The sequence below is a fragment of the Azolla caroliniana genome, unplaced genomic scaffold, assembly GCF_043228905.1.
Source record: "Azolla caroliniana isolate FFs.n. ecotype wild unplaced genomic scaffold, voAzoCaro1.0.p SCAF_11, whole genome shotgun sequence".
NCBI classification, from domain to species: Eukaryota; Viridiplantae; Streptophyta; class Polypodiopsida; order Salviniales; family Salviniaceae; genus Azolla; species Azolla caroliniana.
This window is the reverse complement of record NW_028230446.1, coordinates 19,233,295-19,252,152: the sequence shown is the minus strand read 5'-3', so window position 1 is coordinate 19,252,152 and position 18,858 is coordinate 19,233,295. Positions and strand designations below refer to the sequence as shown.

The window sequence follows — 18,858 nt, the reverse complement described above, 5'->3', positions numbered from 1 at the left end:
GCACCGAGTGGTTACAACGAGCGGCGAGCAGCGTTTAGTGACCTCTTCGGATGCCGTTTAACCGAGTGGAGCACGATCGTGTCAATGTTGCACAAGGGGATTTCACCTCGAGCGGTTACGATCACAAGGAACAGAGTACAACCTGTTGGCTTACTCCAAGCGAAGATGATCTAACGCGATGAGATGCGAGCCTCGTTTTTCTTCTTCTTCTCTCTTCTTCGAATGACGCAAGAAACCGAATGCTGTGCAGGTTGAGACGACGTCCGACAGCGGGATGAAGGACCGAATACTATGCAGGCTCTGATACCAGATGTTGGAGATCAAGTCGTCTGTGCGGAAGATCAAGAAGCATTCGATTCTGTTCTGAGTACCTGCGTATGATAGATTGTAGATCGTTGTGCACAGAGATGGAGAGAGAGAGAGAGAGAGAGAGGCACAAAAGAACTCTTTATTCCACAAAGCAATAATACAACACCCAACCTTACAAAAAGGTTACAAGGTCACTATATATAGTGACCGACTTAGGGCAACTACCATTTATGCTAATTACACAAATGGCCCAAAGGGATAGTGTGAATACGTCCATTATACACTTGTATTCGACAGTTAGGGCAGCTTAAGGGCTTGGCATGGAGAAAGTTGGCGCAGATAGGGCTTCACTCTATAGACGATTGGTGACGCATGGTTTCTCCAAGGGGAGCCCAGGAGGACCCATTCCCTCCCCTCAAGGGAGCTATGAAGATGCGGAGACTGATAACTGAGGCAGTTGATAGGGTTCCGTTGGGGAATGCGCGAGAAGATGCATGGTTCGGTCTCTTTGATGATCCTGGCATGGTTAAGTTGGTGAAGGGTGTGAGTCGATTGGGTAGAGATACATTTTTTGGGGAGAGGCAGAGTAGGGGCACTTGGCATCCGGTTTGAATGGTGGTGGAGGTTGATAACATTTGGAAGACAGACCCAGATGTTACTAAGGTGGAACCCCATTGGAAGTTATGGGTATATGGTTCTCGTCCCCTCGTTGAACCAAAATGGGACCCAGGGGATTTCAGGTGGAAACATGGTGACAAACTCTACCACTTCTTCGAATATAGCACTAAATTGGGGTGGACTCTACAACTGCAGCTCGATGGTCCCATTCGTAATGGATGGCGAACATTGGGCATCCCTGACGAGGTGCTCATTAACTTTTGGAAGGGTCTCTGGTGTCTCCACATGCCTGAAAAAATCAAGCTCTTTTGGTGGTAGATCGGTCACAATGTGATTCCTGTTGGGGAATGGCTTGGTAAAGGGGCGGCCCGATAGGTTGCCCACTTTGCTCTTCACCTATTGAGTCTCTGAGACACTATCTTTGGGATTGGCCTCAAGCTCAAAAGGTATGGGACAGAGTCACTCGCCTCCTTGCGGCATGTGAAGTGGATGGAATAGCATCGTGGAGTGTTGCGGCATGGATTGACCACTCGACTGATAGGTGGACGAACGCCTTTAATGCAGATACATGGTGCTATGTATGTACGGGAGGCAAAATCATCAAGATCCGCTTCGAGCGAGACTTGTTGTCTGCATCCCCTAGGTTCCTGGAAATTTGGAGGTTGTTCGCAGGCTTCACCTTGTGGTATGTCTGGAAAGCACGTTGCTTAAAGGTTTTCCAAGATCGGGTACAACCCCCAGAGGAAGTGATCATGGATATCTGGTTCGCGCTTATCAGCTGCCTATGCAGGCAATTAGATGAGGTTTGCAACCACTCCAATGACGTGGCCACTGCCCGGTTGCGCTTTTGGTAGAAATGGCGGAACACGCCTATGGTGACGCTAGGAGAAAGTGGACCGAGGTGGAACTACCAGCCCCCATGCTAGTTGTTTCCTTCTTTCATGCCTCCCTCCCTTCGTTGTAGGCCCCAGGAGTCGGCTCATTTTGACCGACACTAAAGGCCACTGCTTTTAGGTATAGGTATCTACTTACTTTAGGTAGTTGGTTTGAAAAACTATGTAAGTAGTCTCATTTTCTTGACCTTGATCGTAGGGAGATTCCCCGTTTTGTGTATAAGCTTCCTTGTATAGTCTCCTTGTAATAATCCTTCCTAACTAATGGGAAAGTAGCTTTATTTTGGAAAAAAAAAGTCTCAAGGGTTTGTCTTCCTTCATCTTGTGTTAGTTGAGCTATTGGGGGATGCCATGCTCCAATGCAAAGACCACATCATATATCAATACATAAATGCATTTACCTCCCTTCCATTCCATGCAATTGTGGAATCCTCAATAGCTTAAGTAATCCAAATTTAACACATACCTAATCACGAAACTAATTAAAAAATATCTTAGTCTTGATTAGACAAATTACTACATAAGAAACATACGAGATGTCACAATTAAATAGATAATCGCTACCTAATAGATTAATTTCTATAGGTTATTAGACATTCCTACCTAATAAAGTGTAGCCCCATACGAATTACAATATGACCATATTTAGTGCATACATTTGGCATATTACCAATATTTTAGATTGGAAATATTAAGCCTTTGAGGGTTGTTAAAACTAAAGAATATGACAATATTTCCCTTAATAACTGGCAAATATTTTCTACTGCGAGATTATTATTTTATGATGGTCTTGAAATATAAATAGCTAGTAGTCATCCACACACAAAAGATGAAACAACAAAACAAGATCACGATGGAAACGAGAGATAATTCTTTCAACCTTAAGAAGAGAGGAGAAGGGGATGCTATAACACCTCATACATGGGGTAATATGGAGATTTTTTGTATATATATCATAGTCTTTTACTAGCACAACAGAGCCATGTATTGTCTTTGTAATGCATCTTTTGGAAGTAGATTGTCCAATGCAACATTTAAGCTCTTCTATGCAAAATAACGATAACTTTAAAATGGTCAGATCTCGAGTTCTAAGATCTTGTGGTGTGCATGTGTTCCTTTGTGCCACCATTTTTAGGATGCATGTACCTAAGCCAACCCACCCTTTTAGCACACCCTTTTTAGGATGCGTGTACCTAAGCAGCCACCCTGTTTAGCTAAGCCAACCCAAATGGGTACCTTTGTATCAACTATAAATTGAGTAAGAAGTAAGGAGCTAAGTAGGCTAGTTTTGATCTCTTATGTGCATTTCACATATTGGTGGAGATGCGGGGTACCAATCCCACATCTCCACCTTTTTTAGCTAAGTCAACCCAAATGGGTACCTTTGTATCAACTATAAATTGAGTAAGAAGTAAGGAGCTAAGTAGGCTAGTTTTGATCTCTTATGTGCATTTCACATATTGGTGGAGATGCGGGGTACCAATCCCCCACGTCCAAGCATCCACCTCTTCCCCCTTCACCTTAGGTTGCCCACTAACTTCTTGTCTTGTGAGTTTCTCTGATCCCCCTCTTACACGATAGCCCTCCTGTCCCCCACCTCAGCCAAGTCCAGGTGGCCCTCAATCCATAAGAGTGATTGATCTCTATCCGCCTATAGCCCTCTTGTCCCCCACCTCAGCCAAGTCCAAGTGGTCCTCAGTCCACAAGAGTGATTGATCTCTATCCGCCTATAACTCTCCTCTCCCCCACCTCAGCCCAGTCCACATGAGTGATTCATCTTTATCTGCCTATAGCTCTCTTGTCCCCCACCTCAGCCAAGTCCAATGGCCCTCAATCCACAGGAGGGATTGATCTCTATCCGCGAATTGTTAGCTCGTTTTCCGTCACTAGCCCCATCCAACTATTATTTAATCAGGGCCATCAGTTCTATGGGGATGTCCTCAACGGCTTTGCAACTCAACTAGGTGTCCAATAGGTGCTTAAGTCCCATACCATCATCAAACAAATGGCCTCACCGGACACCTCAACAAGATCCTCAAGAAGGAGATGGCCGCTTACATAGAGCCATGCAACAAAACCTGGGATTAAAACTTGCCTTTCGTCACCCACGCCTACAATACATCCGTATAGGTGTCGACACAGATCAACTCTTTTCGAGCACTCTATGGGTGCAACCCTCGCCTCCCACCAAAATCGTCCATTGGCGTCCATTTGAAACCTACCAACATGGATAATATCACTTGGGGGGGCTCTATCTCCAACAGATGCTCTCCCTCCTTCGACAAGCCACTGCTCATGTTCCTGTTCATGTTCTTGCTCCTCAGTCTCTTGTTTTTCCCAGGGGAGAAATGTGGTGTGTATGTGTTCCTTTGTGCCACCCTTTTAGCATGTCACCCTTTTTTAGGATGCATGTACCTAAGCCAACCCACCCTTTTGGCACACCCTTTTTAGGATGCATATACTTAAGCCGACCCACCCTTTTAGCACACTCTTTTTAGCTAAGCCAACCCAAATGGGTACCTTTGTATCGACTATAAATTGAGTAAGAAGTAAGGAGCTACGTAGGTTGGTTTTGATCTCTTGTGTGCATTTCACAACATCAATGGGAGGAAGTGATATATCAACACTTGAAAAGAGGGTAAAAACATATACACTGACATAGTATACATGCTTGGGTCCCATGCTGGCATATTTTCCTCTCAATGACATTTTATGTTTAAATAGGGTTTTTTATTGTGTTAGTCTAGTAAATCCACAAGGTTATGAATTCATACTCATAGCATATTTCCCCCTCTCTTTTTTTCCAAAAAAATTTATTATTTCCATTAGTTAAGTCAATGTACATAGGATAATATACAACTCATACCTTACAAGCCAACTTGCATGGCTACAAAGAAACCAACATGTATAAAGGAATCTACAAAAAACTCATAATCACCGCATCATCCGATGAGCATAGAATTACTCGACCACATACCCTCAAAGTGAGCCTCATACAACCCTAATTCAGCATAGACATCTTCCAATCTCTTCACGTGGCAACACCCACCTATATGTTTTGTACCCTCGGAGAGAACAACCACCGTGGTGGCAAATAAATCCATTTTGCATTTATTGCAGTTGGGAATGCTCACATCCCAAGATGTATTCAATGTGGCCAAGCTTATGATGATATAAAATGGAATATTTTAGTCCACCTTATGTGTCTCCGCTCAAGTAGGTTTTTGGACAATGTTCCACTTCGATTTGTAGTCTCTTGGAATGCATTTTTGCCGGCCTAGCTCAGAACTGGCTATTATATTGAATTTCACAATGTGATAAGATCTTTGTTTATTTCAAGTTCATGATCAGATTGTTAGACGGGGATTTGTGAGAAGGATGTTATGTTGGGCAAGGCATTGGTAGATAGGTATGCGAACTGTGGTATGCTTGAAAAACCACAACAAGTGCATTGTGAGCTTCTTGTTAGGACTCTATACTCTTCGAATCACTCATTAGTGGGTATGCTCAACACAGAAAGAAGATGCAAAGTGAGGGTCTCTCACCTGATAGGATCACATATATTTGCATCCTAAAGGCTTTTGGAAACACTCAATTTAGTGTAAAAGGGAAAACAATTCATGATGAGGGTATAAATAAAGGTTTCTTCATGGAGGAGGATATCGTGCTTAACAATGATTTGATGGATGCAAAAGAAGGATTGGAAAAAGATCATGTGTTGGTACCGTAAATGTGGAGCAATAATTGAAGCATATCAACTTTTTGAGAATTTATTGTTGGTGGAGATATGGTACAATGGTGTGCCATGTTATTGGGCTATATTGAGCATGATAAGAAGGAGGATGCTATACAACTCTATCCTCGAATGTTTGTGCAAGGTCTCTAACTACTATGATGACATTTTCGGGTATGTTGAAAACAGGTGGCAACATGGGAGATTTGGTAGACATATGGAAATGTAATTAAATGTTGAGATGAATCTTAGTTAAATGAAGGATCCATGGTTAGCCATTGGGATAGTCATTTCTTTTCATCTATTTTGTAGTTTGTTGCTGATACGCTTTTTGAAAACTAATGGAAGGATATTTTGTTTTGAAAAAAAAAAAAACATTTTGCATTGCCATCCACCATCTACAACATCGGAGAACCTCTCCATTTCAAAAGGAAATGACCTCTAGCTTCTTCACTCGCATCCGAGGGCCCCTGAAGGCTTTCAAACTGTCCTTGTAAAGTCGAGATAAGATTAAACCAGATCATCATTAAACTCTTAGCCGGTGGCATTCGTTTACCTGTGAATGTGACTACTTAATAGTTCCCCAATATTAAGTAGTGATAGTGCATGTGATAATCGACCCATCAATGTGTGGTCACCACAAGGATATAAATAGTTTAAATATCTACAATAAAGATATAGATTTACAATTTCATGGTGGTATAAAATTCAAGGTACCTTATATATGCACACATGCAATATGTATATTGTACTCTCACCTCTGTCATGAGTATGTTTTACGGGTCTTAATTATGAGGTGAGCTCACTATTATGTGTAAGGTACTAATCCACCATTAACATATAAAGAAAGTTATAGAACCTTGATTTCGCCCATGGATACTTTGACCCACCAAGTGGCTTTGTAATTGAAGTAGAAGATGAAGGAGTCTACATATGGGGTTTTCACCACTTCTCAAAATATTGTTATTTGATGATGGTTGAAGATGATGAAGCCCAATCTTAAGAGATACCATCATTTTTTTAGTCATATTATTTGGATCTAATAATGGCATCAATCATTGCTTAAGAAATATATATTAATTTGAAAACCCCGAATTATAGATTTGATATTTCAAAATATTCAAAAACCTAATATTCTAAATGTAAAAGAATTCCTATGAATAGATTACCGAAATTTTACCTAACAAATAGTTCTTTATGTTTTGGTCATCCTATTTCACGTATATAGACATGTTATTAGTGTTTCAATAATATGAATGACTCCGTATAAGGTTTGAGATATTCTTATTTTCTATTAAGGCTTATATGTGCTATATTCAATATTAGTCTCATGCGTGTCCTTCCTAACATCATGTGCATTGTTTCTATTAGTTTGTTTTATACTAGCATGGGCGAGGCTTTGATAATTGGGCAAAAGCATTGTTTATCAATGGATTATAAACAACGATAATGTATTGGCATAACAAAGCAAAAAGTTATTTCAAAAGCACCAATTACCATGGCTTTTATGTTGACAACTTTTCAACATCGTAAAATATGTATACTTATAGACAAATGTGATGAGGAGCTCCCACTAGAGCACATGGTTTCTTTACCGTAACATGATGTTATTTGTTCAACATTTATGTCATCTTTTATCACGCCTTATTATGTAATCTACCTAGTGGCAAAAAAAACTCTACAATTTTGTTTGGATTGTTTTGTACTATTTATATAAGATGGAACTATTGTGTACCTACTAGGATTTGTATATATTTTATAACTAATGGAAGAAGTTTCTTTTTTGGAACAAAAAATAAAAAATAGATTGCTTAAAGAATTGAACTATTTTAACAACAAACAATGATGTGTTTATGTGATGTTAATGGGATTATAAGCTTGCATAGGAAGATGTGAAATTTGCACTAGGAAATTCTATGAGAGGATGTTATGAAAATTGAGTCACTTGATTTGACTACATTCGACAATGATGGTCACACATAAAATTTAGATGTGGATAACTTGATGAGAACAATACTTAACACAAATCGATTTATCACTACCATTCTATATATCTCCAATGCATTGTAGGGGGCCGGGGGGGCATTGGCATTAGACATTCCGTTAATTGGTTAGTTATGACAACCACTAATATTTAAGAGAATAAGGGTATATAATAGTATGACATTAATTGGCTAGATGTAGTGACAACCAATCTTGTTCTAGCTCCACCAAAAGGATAAAAAGGTAAGGGCATGAAATTAGCCGAATCTAACGACAATATAAGGGTAGGAAAATAGCCTAAGAATGCCAACAATGTTAATTTGACGTGAATGCGCCTAACCAATATAATTTCGAGCTCTGCCAATCATAGCCAACTAGGGTAGTAAATGCATTCATTAGTGAAGGTTCCTAGGTGAATCTTTAGCCAACTTTTGGCGTTCATTAGTGAGGGTGTTCCCTCCTCAAGTCCGATTGCCAAAATGGGGACTTTCATTAGTCCGAGTTCCTTATGAATCTCTCTTACCTTAGCAAATACACTAGCCAGGCTTCCTACTTAGATCCTAGTGTGAAACACACAATTTCTCTTTGTTTTTCATAATTAGCTTACCTAAATGGTAAGTTGTTAGACTATTAGCCCAAGGTCTTGGGTTCGAAACCTTGTTTTCTTACATCTCTATTACTACATACATATCCTCTTAATATACTAGATGCCAATTAGGTATGTAGGGGTTGAACATACACACAGTCTCTCTCTCTCTCTCTCACACATACAGAGAGATAAGGACATTTTCTCATGAGAAGGAAATCATCACAAGGTTTTCATGGAGTTAATCATGGAAGAAAGGGGAACACACAATTAGGTAATTTGCATATACATAATGTCTTATTACCCACAATGCCTCCTCTTTGTTGGGCTGCAAGCTCTCTGTATAACGAGTAATATGTGAATGTTCCAATGGCCCACTCCCATTGTTTCTCTATTGGGCTGAGCTCTGTTGGTCTGCAGAAAGGTTTGATTCACTCAACGAATGAAGCATCGTGCTTACATGGTTTCCACAGCCCTTATGTGGTTCAAGAAGAGATCGCAAAACAGAATCCTAAAGATCTCAAAAGAAGCAAGTCGAGAAATGAAGAGATTCTTCACACAAGGTCCAAATCAAGAAATGAAGAAATCCTTCAGACAAGACCCAAGCTGAGAAATGAAGAGGTTTTGGTTCAGAAATCCAAATTAAAGAAGGCTGTGTGGCCTCTCGAAGACCGCGTTGCACTCTTAAACTCAATAAAATTATGCACTAAACACAAAGACTTGCGCCAGGGTAGTCGAATACATGCTAATATTATCCGACGAAGCTTGATTCATGAGGATATGTATATCAGCAATGCATTGATTAGCATGTATGCTAAGTGTGGCGTTCTTGAAAAAGCACAAGAAGTATTCAATGAGCTTCCTGTTCGAGATGTGGTCTCATGGAATGCATTGATTAGTGGATATGTTCAATATGGACTCGGAAATGAAGCCCTAGAGTGCTTCACCCGGATGCCAAAAGAGGGTCTGTCTCCCAATCGGATCACATTTGCTTGCATTTTGAAAGCTTGTAGTAGCATGGGATTGGCTGAAAAAGGAGAGGAAATACACAGGGAAGTGCAAAAACAAGGGTTATTGGGGAATAGCACCATGCTCGCCACCGCGTTAATGGACATGTATGCTAAATGTGGTACAATTGAGAAAGCACAAGAAGTGTTCGATGAGCTGAAGGAACGGGATGTTGTTGCATGGAATGCATTGATTTCCTCGTATGCTCATCATGGGCAAGGTAATGAAGCATTGGAATGCTTTGGTCAGATGCAAGAAGAAGGTCTTTGCCCAGATCCTATTACTTTTGCATCCATAGTGAAGGCTTGTAGCAGCATTGGATCACTCAAGAAGGGAGAAGAGATACATACAATGGCTAGCAAACTCCCATTATTGGGAAACGATATTGTATTTGGCAATACATTGGTGGATATGTATGCTAAATGTGGTGCATTTGCAAAAGCACAAGAGGTTTTAGAGGCACTTCGAATCCGAGATGTCATCTCGTGGACGGCCATTATCTATGGCTATGTCCAACATGGGCTCGGAGATAAAGCTTTAAATTGCTTCCGGAAGATGCGAGAGGAAGGTGTCTCGCCAAATACAGTCACCTTTGCATGTATACTTAAAGCTTGTGGCTGCATAGGATCAACAGAGCATGGAGAGGAGATACATGCTGAAATTAATAAGAAGGGGCTTCTACAGAGAAACAATATACTTGGCACTGCATTGGTTGACATGTATGCCAAATGTTGTGAGATTGTTAAAGCTCAAGAGGTGTTTGATGAGCTTTTGGATAAGGATGTAGTAGCTTGGACAGCACTCATCTCAGGATATGCACAGCTTGGCATGTTCAAAAGCGTTTTTGCCTCATTTAATAAAATGATAGAAAACAATGTAATGCCTAGTGGGATTACATTTGTTATATTGTTGACAGCATGCAATCATGCAGGCCTGGTGGATGATGGTGAAATTTACTTCAATACTATGAGCAATGTCTATTGTATTGTTCCAAGTCTAGAACATTATACTTGCATGGTAGATCTCTTTGGTCGGGCTGGACACTTTGAGAAGGCCATGAATTTGATTGACGAGGTGCCATTGCAAAATCGTCTTAATTTGTGGATGGCCCTCATGGGTGGTTGTAGAAAATGGGTAAATGTGGAGATTGGAAGATGGGCGTTTAAATGTTCAATACAGCTAGATGCAAAGCATGCGCCGGCATATGTATCAATGAACAATATATATGCAGCAGCAGGAATGTTAGAAGAAGCAAAGGAAGTCGAAGCCTTGAGAATACAAAACAGTGCATTGGAGATACCTGGTTGTTGTATGTGGATCGATGGAAATGGAGATGCACATTCGTTCAGTGCTGGTGATAAGAGTCATCCACAAAGTCAACATATCTATGCGAAGCTCAGAGACATTAGTCGAAAAATAATGAATCATTCTCATTTGAATTGGGTGTCACAAGTCACTTTGGATGATCAAATGGAAATTTTGCCATGCAAGCATAGTGAAAAGTTAGCCATTGCATGTGCTCTTATCAATACACAAGAAGGTATGCCTATACGTGTTACAAAGAATATGGGTGTTTGTGCTGATTGCCATTTTTCAACTGCGCTTATATCAAAGGTAGAGAAACGCAAGATCCAGGTTAAGGATAGTGATAGAATACACGTTTTTGAGGATGGTAAATGCATTTGTGGTGAAAGCTGAGTTTTCAATGTGATGGCTGAAAATGCTTTAAATGTCACTTGGACTGGGCATCTGCTAAAAAGCAGATGATCGATGATGCATTAATAAGTTGTTTATCTCATCACACTCTGCTGTTTTTAGCAAAGGAATGGGAACCCTTGAAGCATTGGATACAAGAGAAAAGAGAGGCAAGTGATGCTATTATTATTATAGCACGTTGCTGAGTACATTTGTATATGGGAAACATCTATACATTATTTTCTCTCGTTATTGTATTGTATATAAAGTCATGATTGATGGTCTTTCATGGCTTGTAACATTGTTCATCATGAGATGATGTTACCAATGAAAAACATGAATACCCTTTGTGAGTGGAATGGAACAAATCAAACTAGTTGAATACGAAATCTAACAACCAAAAGTTGGAGCCTTAACAGAAAGTAGCTCAACATTTGGCCAAAATTCTTTTTTCATTAGTACCATCAATCATTCTCCATTCACCAACTATACATCTAACCTCATTTATTTAACATACAATTTGTGAATAAACAAAAAGAACTCCATCTTTTTATTTTCACAATTCTTTTGTCATGTGTACCATCAATCATTCTCCATTCACCAGCTATACATCTAACCTCATTTATTTATTGATGCCTCTAGGCAAATTTAGAAGGGAATTTGATGAGAATAGTCCATCACATTCCTAAGAATATATGTCTGATAAATATATCATCTTCTCAAGTGAGCCAATCACTGATCTCCCTTACTGGATGAATGTAGTCTGAGGTAAGATTTTGGGGTGTTGGTGTATAACAAATTGTTAGATGACACTACATTGTGTTTTCACACCATAATTGATTTTGGGTATCACTTTTATTTGAAGGATATCATTCACAATAACCCATCTGCAATTTCGTGTATTTCATCCATTAATGCGATGTATCTTTAGAGTAATGGTATCATAATTATGTTGCATGAGATCCCTTATCCCTCAAATGAGCATTGATTACTACACATGGTACTTGTGGCAACCGATAGTGGAGCTGGAAATTGAACTTTCCACAAATGGCTTCAAGGAAAAGGCTATAACTGCTGGATAAACTTGCCAATCAGGCTTCATGAACCCTTACTTGTATTGTTCCACCAACAATATCTTGGCATTTTCCATGCACCATTTCTAATTCTCAAAGCTTTGATTTCTTCTGCTTCTGCTTGCATACCAGCGACCACATAAATATTACCCATGCAAACATAGGGAAATGCATACTTTTCATCCAACTCCATGGAACTCTCAAAGGCCCATTTTCCAAGGTCTACATTTGCCCATTCCCGACAAGCACTCAACACAACAGTAAACGTTTGGAGTCGATCAGACGGTGCTATATTCTCAATCATAGCAATGGCCTTATCGAAGTGTCCAGCACGGCTGAAAAGATCAACCATACAATTGTAGTGCTCCAATGTTGGATTCAAGCAATATGATGTAGTAATAACATCAAAGTATGTTTGCCCTTCTTCTACTAGCCCAGAGTGACTACATGCAGTTAGTAATACAACAAATGTAACAGAATTCGGTATTATCCCTTCGGCAATCATCCGGTAGAACAAGGTAAACACACACTCCACGTGAGCTAGTTGAGAATACCCCGAGATGAGTGAAGTCCAACCAACAACATCCCTCACTGGAAGCTCATCAAACACTTCCTGTGCTTTCGCAAGAACCCCACATTTGACATACATGTCCACCAATGCATTGCCGAGTACAACATTTGTTGTCAATAAACCCCGTTTTCTCGCCTGAGCATGTATCTCTTTCCCTTTTTCAGCCGACCCTATCATGCTACAAGCTTTCAAGATGGAACAAAAGGTGACCGCATCGGGAGAGAGACCATCCTCTTGCATCAATCTGAAACAGTCCAACGCTTCATCACTATGTCCACGTTGGGCATATCCGGTGATTAGGGCAGTCCAGGAGATAACTCCCCTTACTGGAAGCTCATCAAATGCTCTTCTTGCTTTTGCAAAAGCACCACACTTGGCATACATGTCAACCAGTGCATTGTCAAGCATAATGCTCGATCCCACTAATCCTTCTTTTTGGACTTTGTCATGTATCTCCTCACCTTTCTCAAGCCATCCTAGGCTTCCACATGCCTTTAGGATGCATGTGAAGGTAACTGAATTCGGGGAGAAACCCTCATCCAACATTTTTCTAAAACACTTAAAAGCTTCACCACAAAGCCCTTGGTCTACATATCCAGTGATAAGTGCATTCCAAGATACCACATCATGCCCCGGAAGCTCATTGAACACTTCTTGTGCTTTCACAAGCATACCACATTTCGCATACATATCCACCAATGCTGTGCCAATCACAACATCATTTTTCAATAACAATTGCCGCTTTTGCACCTCGGCATGTATTTCCAATCCGGCCTCTACTAAACCCAAGTTGCCACAAGCTTTCAAGATACAAGCAAAAGTAGCCGCATTTGGGGAGAGACCTTCCTTCTGCAACTGTCTGAAGCAATCCAAAGCTTCTTTGAAATGCCCTTCCTGGACATAACCAGTGATGAGGGCAGTCCAAGAGATTGAGTCCCGGACAAGAAGTGCATCAAACACTTCCTGAGCCTTCCTTAGCATACCACATTTAGCATACATATCCACTAAAGCGGTGCCAAGAACAATATTTGTTCTCAAAAGCTCTTGTTTTGTGATCATGATATGGATCATTTTACCATTTTCAATGGATCCGAGGTTAGTATAAGCTTTCAAGATGCAAGTAAATGTGACTGCATCCGGGTAGGTTGCCTCCTCAAGCATCTGTTTGTAGCATTGGGCAGCTTTTCCTGGCTGTCCTTGCAGTGTGAAACCAGACATAAGTGATGTCCACGAGATCACGTCCCTTACTAGAAGCTCATCAAACACTTGTTGTGCTTTATCTTGCATTTTTAACCTTACATACATGCTGATGAGGGCATTGTTAATGCAGATGTTCTGGTGGAACAACCCTTTCTGCACAATTTCAGTGTGTATTCTATTACCTGCGTTTAAATCCTTCTTTCTTCCAGCAATTTTTATGGATTCAAGAAGAGATGTGATGCCGTTTTCAATTTCCAACTTTTCTTCATATCCATAGATTTTTTCATGCTTGCCAAGCTCTTTCCGGACCCACGAAGGATTATGTCCACAAGCTATCCATAGAGATTCTGTTGTCTTCTTGTGTGTAAAATCAGGAGATTTTGCATCTTTCTAAGATGCCCAAAAACAATTGTGAGCACCCAGGATGAAATCTTGTTTTTGAAAGAAACACACGCGCAAGCACACACACAGAAAAGGGGGGTGTGGGGGGATAAGGATAATGAAAGCACTAGAATCACCTTGTTGCTTCGATGGTCCCTGAACAAAGAAGGATCCTTGAAGAATTCCTTCCATAAGAGCTCCACACCTGTGCAAGCCATCTCCTTCTACTCCATCTGTGTTCGGGAATCGGCAATATGAAAATGGATGGATGGATATGTATGCCTGATGGGGAGATGTATGTGTTGAGAATGTAATGTATGCATTCAGAATGTGATGTATGGAATGTGTTGAGAATGTAATGTATGGATGCATCTTTTAAGTGATGCAAATGTTTGGATGTATATGTTTTGGAACAATGTATTGCACCTCACAATCGTGGTCTAGTAGTTTCTCGGACCCCAGAAAGAACACATTCCTTCCATGCTAAAAAGCACAAAATGAAATCGTTGGAATGCACAATGCAAGGTATTTTACATTGCTTACTTTCCTTTTGGCCAATTTGCGCTCTTTATCTTCGAATGTTGAAGCACATTTGGTTGCTCTCTTTCATTTTGATTTCGAGAGACAATCCACAAGGTAGAGTACTAATCGAATCAATCTTCATTAGTTTCGTATTGAATTGTATTATGGTACAAACAGACGGATTATTGTGTATAGACCTTTGGATTTGGTTGGATAAAAAGGTTTGCTTCTAACAACATGGTGTCACAATCTCCTTCCACAACGTTAAGGCTTGACAAATCAATAGTTTCTACCTTAAGCAATGCTAAGAGAGAGAATTACAAACTTCTCATAAACTTGCACAAGGTCCATTAGTATATAAAGAACTAATGAAATGTTCAGTCACTTTTCGATAAATGGGCTTTTGGATAGTAAGGGAAAAAGCTTAGAAATGCACCTTTGAAATTGTATAAGGCAAGCAATTGATTGACAATGGTGGGTGCTAGAGATTGAGAGATGGGCAAATGGGAAAGTCCAATCAATATTGAAGTTTAATAACCAATTGATACAAAAGTTTATTCCAAGTGTTTTGCAACTAAAACAAACAAGGGTGTGCCAGTGTACAACCACATCAACTAGAGTATCCATTGATGAAGAATTTATCCTCTCATAACTACCTTATGTTCATTCATCATTTTTTGTCCTTGGTACAAGAAGAAATGCTTCAACTCTAGAACACCTTCGTAGTTTAATATCATATGCACATTAGAATGACAAACAATGAGAACTTCAAAATTATTCCAATAGTACTATATGGTTGATTGCGTAAATTTTGTTTAAGTGTTCACTAGAGAGGTCTTTGTTTCTTAGCTTTTCTGTATTTGTTTGAGACTTTGTTTTATAGGCCACTATGTGGCAAATGGGCATTATTGTATCGAGAAAATGGTGTCTAATGCTAGACGAGCTAGAGGAGAAATATGAGGAACCATGGATTTTTGGATGGCTCGTGGTTTTGCTACGAACAAATACGGTTTTCTAGAAGACATACAAATGGTCATGTGAAGATCATCATTTGTTTGCAAGTGGGCTAATTTGACATATTGGAACGATGCAAATTCAATATAGGTGGAGGTTGCATCTCCTCAAATGTTGAATTCCATGCATACCTTATTATAGATAAAGGGCTACAATTAAGTTTATTTGAGAGGAAAGATTCCACAAAGGTTTCACATGTTCATTCAAAGTTTTATCCATTTATTGGGAGGGAAGCAAACATGTGAAAAAGGACAAGATCTTTTATCAATGAGGGATGGGAATGTGAAATAGAAATGTCAATCAGCCAAGGGAAAAACCAAAACACAAGGAATAACAATGCTATAGGAGACAAGGTGGGGGAAAGGGTGTGAATGGGAAATCCTAGAAACATGAGATATTCAATGAGAGAACATGCGGTAGGGCATAGCTAGAAATGACACACTTTATATATAGGGCAGTGGTAATGGTGACAATGATTCCGCATTCAAGGCATTTTTTATCAATTGATTGCTCCATTGGAGTGGAATTTGTCTCCATAGCAGTTACTCTAGCATTCTTACTAGACACCCACAAACACCGAGTGATAACCACTAAATCTCATCAAAGATGAATGGTCAATTCTTGCTGTATTTAACAACAAACACTGAGTGATTACCACTAAATCTCATCAAAGATGATGCGTCAGTTCGTGCTGTATCTAACCATCAATTTTGAGTAATTAATAAAGGTGTTTGCAACCAAGGTGACACCAATACAATGCTTCATGTTCCCAAAGCAAACTTGGAGAGCGCAGTACGACAGATAGTTGTATGCTGCGTTCGGGAAGGATGAGTCGCTTCTAAGAAAGAATCTATTAATTATATCGCAATTTCAAAGCACATGTAGACACCATTGATTTAATTGACAATGAACACTCGTTAGCATTGCCAGTGAAGTATCCAAATTTTGCACTTTTAATACTGCACTCAAGGTATGACATGAGAAGCATCTTTCATTGCTTACGGTTACCCACCATTGGAGAGTTCTCAACCTTTTCTTCAAACTCTTCTTGATTATCACTAGGGTCTGCATACACTCGTACATCTGTCCTTTGTGATGATATAATACTATATGGTTCACGCTTTCTCAACTCACGATGAATTTCTTGGTGACAACGCCCCTATTGTCTGGATTTTGCTCTATTCTTCTTGCACCTCTCTTCCTCAAGTAAAAGCTTAACAGCAACCCGTAGGTCCAATCCTCACCATATGGTTTAGGATTCAACTTCATAAGCATTTCCGAGCTACTATGGAAGTCTCCTTTCCCGAATGCTTTGAATACCAAAGGATCAGTTGCAATACTAGGACTGAGCCCTTTCATATGCAATACATCTAACTCCTCAAACATGCTTCGAAATCGGAGTTTCAGATTGATATATGCATCAACAATGGCACCAAATGTTACTAGATCAGGGAGAACCTGAGCATGACGCATCTGTATCACCGTTGAATGCAATTCCCAGAGCATGTTCATTCTAGCAAAACTAAGTGCCCGGATGTTAAAAGTGGTTATGTCCGGTGCGAAACAAGCGTCCTTCATCTCGCGGAAGCTTCGGTCCAAATTCTTCATCTGGAAATTAGCTCCAAAAGAAAGCAAAAGCAAGTTCCAAAGAAGATTCCCCACATTATTCCTCTTCAGCCCGACATCACTCACAAGCACTCGTAATTGATAGAATTTGCATCGTTCGATATACACACTTGCCATGGCCCGGATTGTTGTCCTGCTAATGAGAACTCGGTAATCTTTCACACACATATAGCTCGCCTGCATTTGTTCTAATAGGCCATGTTTAGCATATGCTTGGATGATTGCATTAATGGTAGCAAAGCTCGGCTTCCATCCATTACGATCCATTTCTCTACACATTCGTTCCATTCTTCGGAAGAGGCCTGCTTTTGCATATGCAACGATCATCCCACTATATGTCCTGTCATCCGGAGAGCATACCCATCTTTTCATGTTATTGAAGAGCCGATTCATGTCATCATAACGACAATGCATTCCATAAGCAAAGATTAACCCGTTATAAGTTCCTGCATTGGGATTGATACCCATCTCTCGCATTTGTTTCAACAAATCCTCTGCTTTGCCAAACATTGCACATTCGGCATAGCTATGAATAAGAGATGCATAGCTTATTGGCCCAGGTTTGAGTCCAACCGAAGGCTGTGCCATCTCGTCAAACAGTTGTTGTGAGATGTGTGGTTGTTTCGATCGGCCAAACATCCTGATTAAATTGATATAGTGTTGCTCTCTTGCCTCATATTTCTCTTGTCTTTTCCACCAAGAAAATGCCTATGTAGGATCAAGGTTTTATATCAAGAAGAAGAGATGAATAGAATGAGACCAGGGTTCAAGCCTAAATTTTTTGCAATTTAAGTCAAAACCATAATGAATGGACGGAAGACATCAAGAATGAAAAGAAATATAGTGGGACCTGTAATGCTTCGTCAAATCTTCTCTGAGCAGCTAAGTAGTAAAGAAGGGTCCATAGTTCAGACGGCTTCCATTCAGGCATGGTCTGAAGAATCTCGATGGGATCATTTCCTTCCATGACCAGAGAAACACATCTCCCTTTCTTCTTCTTGGAAGACGTATACAGAGCCACGGTTTCTTCTTCATCGTAATCATGCAAACGTAGGGTTCCTTCTTCTTCTTCTTCTTCTTCCTCTTCATCGTGCAGAGCTATGGTTCGTTCATTTGATGAGTTCCCTTCATTCAGCGAAGACAGTGTTCCTTCTACATCTTCTTTGATGTAAGTAGGATGCAGAGATCCAACGGTTCCTCGCCAAGGATGCTGACGAAACCCTTCGTCTTCATCTATGCAGGAAAAGGAAGATTTTGCGAAGAAACAAAGAAGCTCTGAGCCACGAGGAGGAGGAGGAGGAGGAGGAGGGAGAGGCAGAGGGAGGTGATATGGAGGAGATGTGAATATTGAGGATGATCGATGAGAGGATGGGGTGTGGTGATGAGAGGAGGAGAGTGGGGCGATGAGGGGGAGGCTAGAGCTATGGCTATGGCTATGGCTATGGCAGAAAGCTCTGTGCTCCATTGACAGGGGAGGGGCAATAATGAAAGAAGAAGGAGAAGAAGGAGAAGAAGAAGAAGAAGAAGAAAGAGTGGAGGGGTATATCGTGGGAATTCGGAAAGCTGCGAAGTAGGGGTATACGGTGGGAATTCGGAAAGCTGCGAAGGAGCGGCGGGGGATGGGGAGTCATTCGAAGAATATCACG

General features: G+C 40.3%; 3 protein-coding genes across 5 annotated transcripts; 1 reads left to right on the top strand and 2 right to left on the bottom strand.

Moving 5' to 3' along the window:
- Nucleotides 1-8,320: 8,320 nt before the first annotated feature.
- On the top strand, nt 8,321-11,073 carry LOC147858328 (putative pentatricopeptide repeat-containing protein At3g08820). The gene has a single exon (XM_087327263.1). It carries the CDS (start codon nt 8,492-8,494, stop codon nt 10,826-10,828), a length of 2,337 nt encoding a protein of 778 aa, XP_087183389.1. The 5' UTR covers nt 8,321-8,491; the 3' UTR covers nt 10,829-11,073.
- A 138-nt stretch (nt 11,074-11,211) lies between these two features.
- LOC147858327 (pentatricopeptide repeat-containing protein At1g03540-like) lies at nt 11,212-14,370 on the bottom strand. Of its 2 annotated transcripts, XR_015530473.1 has the most exons (3): nt 14,188-14,370; nt 11,443-14,059; nt 11,212-11,324 (listed from the first exon to the last, which is right to left on the bottom strand). XR_015530473.1 is itself a non-coding variant. In XM_087327264.1 (2 exons), the coding sequence occupies exons 1-2, from the start codon at nt 14,266-14,268 to the stop codon at nt 11,924-11,926; spliced, it is 2,217 nt and encodes a 738-aa protein (XP_087183390.1). In that variant the 5' UTR covers nt 14,269-14,370; the 3' UTR covers nt 11,212-11,923. The 2 variants fall into 2 exon arrangements, 1 of the variants encoding a protein (XP_087183390.1); XM_087327264.1 differs by having other exon boundaries at nt 11,212-14,059.
- Nucleotides 14,371-15,697: 1,327 nt separating this feature from the next.
- LOC147858326 (pentatricopeptide repeat-containing protein At4g14190, chloroplastic-like) lies at nt 15,698-18,680 on the bottom strand. 2 transcript variants are annotated; one of them, XR_015530474.1, is made up of 3 exons: nt 18,063-18,680; nt 16,564-17,920; nt 15,698-16,182 (listed from the first exon to the last, which is right to left on the bottom strand). XR_015530474.1 is itself a non-coding variant. In XM_087327267.1 (2 exons), exons 1-2 carry the CDS (start codon nt 18,675-18,677, stop codon nt 16,712-16,714), a joined length of 1,824 nt encoding a protein of 607 aa, XP_087183393.1. In that variant the 5' UTR covers nt 18,678-18,680; the 3' UTR covers nt 16,452-16,711. The 2 variants fall into 2 exon arrangements, 1 of the variants encoding a protein (XP_087183393.1); XM_087327267.1 differs by lacking the exon at nt 15,698-16,182 and having other exon boundaries at nt 16,452-17,920.
- Nucleotides 18,681-18,858: the final 178 nt, after the last annotated feature.